Consider the following 10,627-nt stretch of genomic DNA (forward strand, 5'->3'; position numbering starts at 1 on the left):
GGTTCCAGTCCTTTTTCTCTGGTCCTATTTCACTGTCTAGAACTTCAATGTCATGAATAGTATTTAAATACACCTGAAATGCTTCTAACACTTCACCACCAAGTATAAATGAAGTTACCTTCTATTCCTGTGTTTATAATTTTTCTTTATGTAAATAGGTGTTGGATTTTGCCAAAGCCTTTCATTCATCTGTTGAAACAATCGTGTGTCCTGTTTTAAAAGTCTAAACCTGATGCTACAATCATGGGCATCATGGGCTTGGCTGAGATGCAGTTCTTAAAGGTGATGTTTCCACCAGCATGCAGTGAAAAATATTAATTTCCAGGAGATGCAGGAGTTATTTTGAGATTACCTATTCATTTATGACACAGGTCTGATTAACCCCACCTCAGGTAGAAAACTGGGAGGCTGATGCTTACTGTCTGGCTGAATGAATAATTTCTCACCAGGTTAGGTTTTCCCATTGTTTCGTGGAAACAGTGCTCTCCACACTGGTGGCCTGCTTGGACCTCTCTCCATCCTGCCATGTTACCTCCCTACTGGCATGTGGGAGCCTTCCAAGGGAAGGATCTCTACTTTAGTCACTGCATTTTGGCCTAGGATCCCAGACTTGGACTACCTTTGCTGCCCTTGATTTGGGGAGTACATTTTTTTGATTTGAGACCTACTTCAAAAGCACACAATAGTCTCAGGTGACCGACTCCCAGGACATGGAAAATTCTAACATACTGTGTTGTATAGACAGGTATGTCAGTTATGTATTTTGTGCCCACAAGAGCAGAAACTACACTTGGCTTCCAATTATGTTTTTCTCAGCTAGTCGGTGGAGACTGTGGGTAAGGGACTGGCTGAGATCCCAAGCACCTTGTTCCTCATGTTTGGGATTTCCAGGTTCTGTAGGTTCTGTGGAGTCCAGGCCTCAGTAACAAATTCAAATAATCACAGGGTGGGTTTGCAGAACGTGCACCTTTCTGCCTGGAGACCCAAAACAGGGTGTGTAGTCCTAGAAATGAGCAGAGACTATGAGGTTAGGGAAGCACATACTAGGCACCTCCCGTCGAACTCTGGCTGAGGCCAAATGGAGATGTGGCCAAGGCTTTACCCAGCCTCAGGGGTCAAGGGTCTTGGGCTGGACAAGCCCTACCACCCTTGCACAAACTCAGCTGAGACAGTGGTACTGAAATAGTAATTTTATTTCTTGAAGTTCATGGCACTGAATAGGCTCCATGGTAGGGAGAGTCCTTCTTGCCTAAGAGGGCATAGGGCCTTCCTTGGTGGGCATCTCTGGGTCTTTCTCCTGAATGACTCCTAGGAGCTTGGGATTGGCCTGTGGGAGGTCAGGGTCTGAGAAGCGAAGTCTCTGTGCACCCCTGTGCCCACAGCCTTACTGGCATGTGCCCCTTCCCACCCCACCACTGTCAGCCTCTGTACTTCTGTCTTGGTTATGCCCTATGAGAACACCCCCTTCCCCAAAGAGCATCTTTGAGGACTCTGTGATTCCCCTTCCTTGCCTTCCTCTACCCAGCTCCTTTTATGAGCTATCTCTGCTCCTTGCCACCCAATTCCAGGTCTCACAGGTTCTCCTGGGCCAGCCCCTTCCTCTTGTTTGCTTTGGGCTTGAACAGGGATCTGCATCCCAAGCTTTTCCAGCTCCTCTTTAAGCCTGGACAGAAAGGGGTGGGGTCAGTATGGGGAGGGGGAGGAGAAGGGACAAGAGGGTGTAAAGAAATGGGGAGATGAGCTGAAAGGGGAGCAGAGGTGCCCTCACAGCCATCTTCCTCTTGGGGACTGGGGGCAGGGCCTCCATGCCCACCTCTGCCTCTTCTGCTGCAGTTGTTGGCACTTCTGCTGCAGCTGCTCATGGTGATGTGTAGCAGCATCCAGGAGCCCCTGGGCCTTCCTGTTCTCCTCTTCAAACAGATGCCTGAGGGTGGGGCCATCAGCACTGGAAACTCCATCCCTCCACCCCATTCCCTGTCCCTGTCCTCTTTGGTCTTACACTGCAGCTGCAGCCTCCTGGCTGCGGAGAAAGAGCCCCTCAGCAATGGTTGAGCAGCCGTCAGCCCCAAACTGGGAACACAGACGATGCTTCACATCTTCCAGCTTTGCCTCCACAAGCTTCTCTGCAGCAAGAAGGGACAATGGGCAGGGTACAGCAGGGCAGTACAGGGCAAATCAGGGCTTCCCCCTTCTCGCTCTCACCTTCCTTGAGCAGGTGCTCCTTGCTGCTGTCCAGGGTGTCAATCTCCCGAGCCATCTGCTCTGGCCCCTGAGTAGGTAGAGAGGAGGCCTGTCCATGTGTTCCAGCCTCTTCCCATGCCCTTCAGAGAAGTCTATCTGGATCTGGTCCCTACTCAGCCTGCCTCACTTCCTACTATTCTGGGCCTCTGGGCACACAAGGCATGTTCCAGCTTCAGGGCCTTTGTACTGGCTACTGTCTGCACCTGGAACTGTCTTACCTGATACCTGTGATGCTGCACTTGAGGCTCATGAGGTGGTTAATGTTCAGGAACTTTGCCAGTTTTGAGATCAGGTCTGAGGCAACTATTTCTTACAGGACATCCCGAAAACATTACAAATCACAACTGTTCTCTGGAGAATCAGTTACCAGCCTGGCACTGCAGCTCCACTTGCCTTTGTGTGGCTTCCTCACTGAGCCCCTCCATCTTAACACTTATTCTCTCTGGACTCCCAGGCGGTCAGGATGGTCTGCCTGGATCCCCACTTGTGTGCCCTGTGTCAGTCATGGCTGCAGACACACCCTCCTATGCGCTCTATGAATTACCTCTCCTTGGTTCATCAGGGTTCCTCATGGCCCCTGAAGGGATGAATGGGCAGGCCCAGTGAAGAGAAGGACACTGGGTGGCAGTGAGGATGGTGACGAGGGATTGAGCTAAGGGCCATTTGGACATATGACCACCCGTGCTAGCTCAGGAGCTGGGGGTGGCAGATGAGAGGAAGGAGGCCTGAAGCATGATCATGAGTTTTGGGCCTGGGACTTCCAGGGAAGATGTGAAAGGTGGGAGGAATGGCTTTGGGTGACTCACATGGAACTTCCAGAGGTCCTTGTGCTGGCCCATCAGATCCTCTAGCTGTGCCTCAAAATCCAACCTGCAGACCAACCACACAAGATGAGGAGCCATGTGCTGAGACATTCCTCCCCACCTTGGCCCAAGCCAGGGGTCTTCATGCATAGACCATATGAAAGTTGCCCACGTCCTCTGCTCTGTGGGAAGCACCTTCACCACCTTGAGGCTCCAGGCCTCACCTCAGCCAGCTCTTCTAAGCCCCATCCCTAATATTACCCACCACCACCCTGCCTGGCCTTGGGGACTTTACCTCAGTTGCCTCTGTTTATTCTTCTCTTCCTCAATCTGGGAGTTCAGGGCAGAAATTCGCTCCTTGCACTCCTGCAGCATGGTATGCTTCCTGGGAAGAGGCAAGGCCGCTCTCACAGTCTCTGAATGTCTCCCCAGGAGAGGGCTGGGGTGGGGCTTCTGCTTCCTCTTGGGGTCTGTTCTGGCTTTCCAGGTAGAGGCCCTTCTTTGATCACTTTATGGGGGGGGGCATGGGCACTTGTCCCCTGGAAATACTGTTGTGAAATCAGGGAGATCAACATGGACACAGGTGCACAAGCACACAGATACTAATCTCCTCCAAATTTCCCACACCATTCCAATGTTGGTATACGAGGGCTTGGGGACTCTGGGTCACGAAATGAGCTAAATCAAGGGTATGTGGAGATATGGATTAACGAATATTGAAGTGGATGGAGAGACACTGGGTGGCTAGGTGCCTAAATGAGGGGACACATGAGTGCACAGAGAACCAAGGAGCCTATTTTAGAAAGAGTACCAGACATAGAATAAAACCACAGAAAGACTTTGGTAGTTCTAGCAAATGAATGATTATCTAAGTGAGTCAGAGTACCCTTACTGTGTGCTGCTGGGACTGAGGTGGGAAGACATGCATCTAGCTTCTCTTTTTTACAGAGGAAGATAATGCAACCGTGGGTCCAGAGCTGATTTTCCTGGTGTCTTTTCCACCCAGATCAAGGGGGTGGGCAGAACAAGGCCCAGGTGGAAGCTCTTACCTCTGTGCCTCACTCTCCTTCTCCTGGCAGTGCAGCCTGAGGATTCTTAGGGTCTCTGCAGGGAGAGGAGCCAAGGGCCACGTGAAAATCCTTCAAGACATCAGGATTAGATGTAGAAAATAGGGTCAGATCATGTGTGGGCTTGTGGACACCTGATGGGACTTTGTCATTTACTGCAAGTCTAGTGGAGGGACGCCTCAGTGGCTCAGTGGTTGAACATCTGTCTTTGGCTCAGGGCATGATCCCAGGGTTCCAGGATCAAGTCCTACATCTGGCTCCCCGCAGGGAGCCTGCTTCTCCCTCTGCCTAGGTCTCTGCCTCTCTGTGTGTCTGTTATAAATTTAAAAGTCTGGTAGAAGGCATAGGAGGAATACAAGATAATTCAGGTTTCAAAGGGCTTCAGCTACTATGGAGAGACTGGCTTCTGCAGGGGGATGGAGTTGCTGCAATTACCTTGCTTTTTGTTCAAGATCTCTTTCAGGCGTACTTTCTCTCCACTCACTGGAAAACACAGTAACACATTCAGGCATCGGAGACCTCCCACTGCACCTTCAGGGAGTGCACCTGCCCCTGGTTTCACAGGCACTTTGGGACAGCTCTACTCCAACCCCAAATGTGGACCCTTGGAGTTGAGCCCACAATCCCTGTAAGCAGTCAAGGGCCCTAGGGTTGGTGATGGCTGACTGAGGAAACTGTGGAGGCCAGTGTGTTCACACGGAGGGGAGAGATGAACTGGGAATATGCGCTAAGAAGAAACACATTAAGTTCTAAGGGGAATGTGATCCGGTGGGGACAGGGTGCTATCCTTAAGTGGGATGGCTGGGGGAGTTCTACTGGAGATGGGGACATTCAAGGTAAGGGCTTAGGATGACGGGTGGCAAGAAGGACCTATACTATCTGGGGCTGAACCGCCTCACAGGCCCTGAGGTGGAAGGATGCTTGGAGGGTACTCTGGGAATACTCCTATCCACCCTACTAGTAGGAGACTGGTAGGACCTGATGCTGCAGAGGGGGCGGGAGCCCTTGGCCACAGCAAGGATGCTACATGTCCAGAGTGTTGAGTTCAGGAAAGCTTGACACCAGACACCTCTGGGTAACCCCTGGTATGCTTACGTGAGTCCATTTCCTTCTGCAGGGCCTCCCAAACAGTTCGGGCCTCTCCCAGCTCCTCACTGGCTTTCTTTTTTGCTGTGCCAAAAAGCAGAACTATGTATAAGTGCAGCCTCCAACTGCACAATTCCCTGCAAACAGTGACATTTCACATTTCTCTTCAAGGAAATCTGGGTGGGGGGCAGATTTTAAGGCAAGAAATGAGGCTTCCAGAGCCCACGCCTTTTTTGGGGGGCTCAGGTGACAGCAGTGCCAGGTTAATGGACAATATGACTATAGCAGTTACATTTAGATGTACCCATCCTTGGTTTAATGATCTGCTATGAAATACTTAAGTCACTTTTCAACAAGGAACCTGCAAATCATGTAGCTAGTCCCTGAGCTCACCTTGCTGAACCTCGTTAATCCGATTGATCAGGACTTCGACCCTGGGCTCTAGGCTTCCCGCTGCAGGAAGGAAAGGAAGCTGAGTGATGACAGGAAGGGGAAGTTGGGAGCCCTACAGGAACTTATTCTGGGCAGGGGAGGCAATGAAAAAATAAGAGATACTGAGTCAGGTTGTAGAAATTGTAGCCAAGAAAAATAGGCAAGGAATTAAAGAGTGAATGAGTAGGGCATGCTCTTTAGCCATGGGAAGACCTCTTGAAGGTCCCCAATCACGGGAAGCGAAGTTTCCAGGTGGGGGTGGAACACCACCATGAGGTGGGAACATGGCTGGAACGAGCCTGGTAAGCTCTCTCGGCTGCAGAGAGCAGTAGAGCTAAGGTGGAGGTTTACACTGAAACCCTGGATTTAACTAAATGCAGTGGGGGCCAAATGGGTGTCTAGCAAGAGGGTTTTGGGAAAATTTTTTGCCTTCTATCCCCTCAGACTGTAATTTTGAATCATGGGGCTGTATCTTTACTTTAAAGAATTAATTTTTAAATGTAAGAGAGAACAAATAAGTTAATTTCCCAAGGTTGTAAATTGTGGGGTCTGGAACTGAATCCATTTCTGCCTTATCGCAAAGCTCAGGCTGTGCTTCAGTTACAGGAGACATGTGACCTTTCTGCAACTTCTTCACCATTTCCAGCAAGTCTTCAATTTTCTGTGAGGACTTGGCCTGCCCTGTGGAGGCAAAACCAAACGCCTTAAAATCCCGAGTAAGGGTCCAACAACTTTGGTGTGGGACTGAGGGAGGTCAGGTCCCCAGCCACAATGGCAGCCCCTGCTTCTTGTCCTGAGGTAGACACTGAATATGAGATGAGTCAGACTGTTTCACTGTCAACCTTCTGCAATTGTGAAATCATACCACAGATTTCCCCTTAATAAAACTCAGGCCAAGGGGAGGGGTGAACTTTCACTGCCTGTAATATTCAAGATTGGCTCAAAGCTCATGATGTAATAATGAAAGAAAAAAAAAGGAGGGGTATATATAAAAAGGCGTATATATATATAGAAACAGGGATCAAAAATCACTCTAACTGCAGATGGCTAATTAACTAGAGAGTTCTAAAGAGTCTTGAGAACAGAAAATTCAAGGCATCTCAAAGAATAGAAGAAAATTTAAGACATCTCATTTAAACATAAAAAATAAAAGCTATTCTATATACAATCACTTATTATGAAGCCTCTTAGTAAAATATTTCATATTAACCTGTTTATAAACAATATAGGCACTTATTCTTTTTTATATTTTACTTATTCATGAGACACCCACACACACACAGAGGCAGAGACACAGGCAGAGGGAGAAGCAGGCCCCACGCAGGGAGCCCGATGTGGGATTCGATCCTGGGTCTCCAGGATCACACCCGGGACTGAAGGCGACGCCAAACCGCTGAGCCACTGGGGCTGCCTCTTATTCTTAATATCTTAATGAACTGGTAGATCTAGGCAATTACTATTAATGGCGTTAACATCACAATAAAGATAACTGGATACTATGAGCCACTTGATGTAAAAATGTAATATACTATTTTTGCCAAAAAAAAAGTCAGACTAAGATCTTTTAATCCACTAATCTAAATACTAATTCAGAGGAAATACAGGCAATAGGACACATGGGGAATGCAATCAGCAACATCCAGATTAGCAACTTTACAGGAAAACCAACTCAGTTCTTTTAACAGGTTTTGAGGGATAAGGAAGAAAGGAAGTCTTGCAGACTAAAAGGGATTAAAGGAACATAAATTAATCTGAAAAATGGACATTACTTAGATCTTGATTCAAACCTGTATACTTTAAAAAATATTGATGACACAATCAGGGAAATTAGAAAACTGACTGGATATTTGATATGTGAAACTAAGGAATTACTGTAGTTGTTATTCAGACATGAGAATACTATTGTGGTTATATTTTGGATATCTGTTAGAGATATGTATGGAAATATTTATAGATGACATGCTATCATGCCTGTCATCCTCCAATGAAATAGTGGAGTGAGTGGGTGAGGATAAAGCAGAAACAAGGTTTGCTAAAAGCTGATAACTACTGAAGTGGAAAGATGGGGTCATGGGGTAATTATACTTTATTCCTACCTTTTGAATATGCTTAAATTTTTCCATGATACGTTTTTTAAAGAGCAACTAGTCAATATAAAGAAGGTAAACAATCATTTCTCTATAAGAATGGAGAAAAGGAGAGGACAGTCAAGCAAAAATGATATAAATGGTCAGTAAATATTTTAAAAGAGGTAACTATCATAATTAATGAGTTGAAAATAACATATTATACCTATCTGATTGGTAAAGATTAATAAATCTGACAATGGCCAGTGAGATGATGTGGGAAAACTCACACATACTGGTAAGCCTGTGGAAACTGATGGGGCCAAAATTCTGTTATCCAGGGATTTATGTATGAGATATAGTCAGTTAAGGATGCACAAGGCCTGTAAAGACACTGAAGCAATACCTGTCGCATCAAAAGTGAGAAACAACTTGAATGCCCGGCAGTCAAGAACTTATGCCTTATCCCCACAAGATGCCGCACAGCCACTGAACAGGTAGATTTGCGTGTACTAACAGGGAAAGAGACCCTAGTGGAAAAAATGGTGGAGCGAACCCCATAGGGCCAGAGTGAAACATACCGTCAGTCAGTCAGTCTACAGATTCGTGCACACCATGTTTAGATAACCTCTGGCCAGAATAACAGAAGAAACTTCAACAGTCGTTGCCTCTGGAGGCTGGGACTGGAGGACAAGAGGGTGTTTCCTTTCATCAGACACAAGGTCGTATTTTTTTGAGTCAATAAATTTGGGGGACTCCAAAACGGTTTTTACAGTTAGTCTGGGCAACCATATTCGCAGGGACTATCAGTGGACCAGGCAGTGAGCTGCAGTGGTTTTTCCTCTACTGCATGGCCAGCGCCCTCACAAGGGAAGGCCGACTGCTGTGCCCTCACGGGGTCGTCATACCTTGTTGTGCGACGCTTGTTATCTCGTCAACAAAGCATCCAGGGCACAAGGTAGCCTGTGCACTGTGACCCCCAGGTTTTACTTTCATCTCAAAATAATGTCAAACCGACTAAGAAGCGGCGGAAGGCGGACATGTGGCTCCCGTCCCCGCGCTGACGTCGAGGCCACAGGGGAGCCGCAGCCAAGGCGGGCAGAGGCGCGAAGACGCCGCACACCTGCCCCGCCTCAGGGACGCTCCCCGCGGCCCCCGGAAGCGCCCCCCGTCCGCGCCCGAGGGCAGCCCCGGCCCGCGCCCCGAAGGTTCCACTAGGGCCGTCAGGCTGAGCCCCCCTGTGTGGGCCGGCCCTGGCCGGGTGGGGGCGCCCCGGGGTGGGTGGGGGCGGGGGTGCCGTCTCCGGGCGTCACCCCGCTCCCTCCTCGGCCCCTCGCTCGGGGTGGGGGCGGGGCCGCAGCTTCCGGTGCCCCTCCCCCTCCGGTGCCCCTCCCCCCTCCCCCCTCCCGAGCTGCGAGCCGCGAGGGCGCCCGCGGGGCTGGTGCGGCGGCCGGCACCACCGGGAGCAGAGCCCCGCGCTGCCCCCTCGTCCCCGGCTGCCCGACGCCCGCGAGGAGAGCGGAGCGACTGCGGTCTCCTGAGGCGCCGGCCGCCGGGCGAACGGCTGTGGACGGCCCGACCTTCCTTCAGCAGCGCCCCCGCCCGCCCGCCCGCCCCTCCCGGTGGCCGGGCCCCCGCATTACCTCCGGCCTTCTCGGCCCGCTCCATGGCTCCCGCCCGCTCAACGCCCGAAGGCCCCGGCCGCCCCGCCATGGCCTCAGCTCCCCGGCGCCCGGCGTGTGGCGCCTCGGCGGGGATTGGCTGAAACCCGCGCTGGGGGCGGGGCTTCCCGCGGCACGCCTGCGCACTGAGCTTCGGAGCGCGGCGGCCCGGGTCCCAACGGCTGCGGACGGGCGCTGGTGCGCATGCGTACAGCCTCGTGGTGGTCCAGGCCGCTGATTGGCCAGCGGGGCTCCGTGACCGTGACCGCGAGGGCGGCGCTCTTAGGGACCCGCTGCGGGTGGAGCTCCGCGCTCCAGAGGCTGGTGCCCGGGTCGTGACCCCGACGGGGCCGCGGGGAGAGGCTGCGGCTGCGGTTTGCCCAGAGCCCCGAGCGCGCGGCGGGCGGTCAGCCCGGACAAAGCCCGTTAGGTCGGAGGCCCGTTGGGACTGTTAATGCATCCGTGTGACGAAGGATGAAGCGGGGAGCCAGCAAGTCTAACACGGCGGAGCTCCTCCCGCAGATTCGGGGGCACCCAGGGCACCCAGGGCACCGGCGGCGTGGGCGGAGCAGCGGCCCCAGGCCACCCGGCCCGCGCGGCTCCTCCTAGTGCAAACGGACACTTCGCTTTTACGTGCAGCTGTGCCAGCCAAGCAGAGCTGCTGCTCAGGTTTCAGAGGCTGTGTTTTCTGTTTGCTCTTCCTTAAAATGAATCAGGCCTGTTAACCTTAACAAAACACGCCATTTATTTTATCAGCAAAAGACGGGTTTATCTGGAACAGTAGGGACTGACCACCAGGACAGGCCAACCACTGCCAAACCACGGGGGTCCTGAGAACCGGCAAGAGGAGGCGCGCTTGGAGGCCTGCTGCGCTGCTGGCTCCTGCGGGACCGTGAAGGGCGTCCCCTGCGAGGCTCCCCTCTGCCTGCTGCCAGGGCACAGGGCTGGCTCCTTCCCAGCCTTTGGCCTTCACTTGAGCCTGGCGTCCTGGTCTGTTCTAGCCGCTCAAACAATGCTGATGCCAAAGATGGGTCGCACTCCTCCTGTGGCGTTGCTCTGCATCCTCATGGACGGGGCCACCGCGGAGGTGCCGCTAGTCCTGGGCTTCTGGGGACCTGGAGCTGCGGGAGGAGGAGGTGAATAGCCTGGAGCAGCAGCTTCCTGAGTGCGGTGCACAGGAAGAAGGGGTGGTCCTCGGCGAGCGGCAGAGGAAAGGCCTGATGTGAAAACGTGTGTTTTTAGCTATTTTTTTGTGTGTGGCAGAAGAGTTT

The 10,627-nt window shown here is 51.6% G+C and overlaps 1 protein-coding gene across 1 annotated transcript; it reads right to left on the reverse strand.

Moving 5' to 3' along the window:
- Positions 1-1,205: 1,205 nt before the first annotated feature.
- On the reverse strand, positions 1,206-9,411 carry SYCE1 (synaptonemal complex central element protein 1). The gene is given in 14 exon segments (XM_055345767.1): positions 1,206-1,294; positions 1,297-1,327; positions 1,576-1,663; positions 1,814-1,924; positions 2,000-2,123; positions 2,203-2,269; positions 3,048-3,111; positions 3,340-3,429; positions 4,094-4,148; positions 4,547-4,594; positions 5,207-5,281; positions 5,591-5,650; positions 6,248-6,310; positions 9,339-9,411. Coding segments are annotated over 14 exon segments (1,035 nt in total). The 5' UTR covers positions 9,409-9,411.
- Between the last annotated feature and the right edge of the window lie 1,216 nt (positions 9,412-10,627).

The sequence above is a fragment of the Nyctereutes procyonoides genome, unplaced genomic scaffold, assembly GCF_905146905.1.
Source record: "Nyctereutes procyonoides isolate TBG_1078 unplaced genomic scaffold, NYPRO_anot_genome, whole genome shotgun sequence".
In the NCBI taxonomy this organism is placed as follows: Eukaryota; Metazoa; Chordata; class Mammalia; order Carnivora; family Canidae; genus Nyctereutes; species Nyctereutes procyonoides.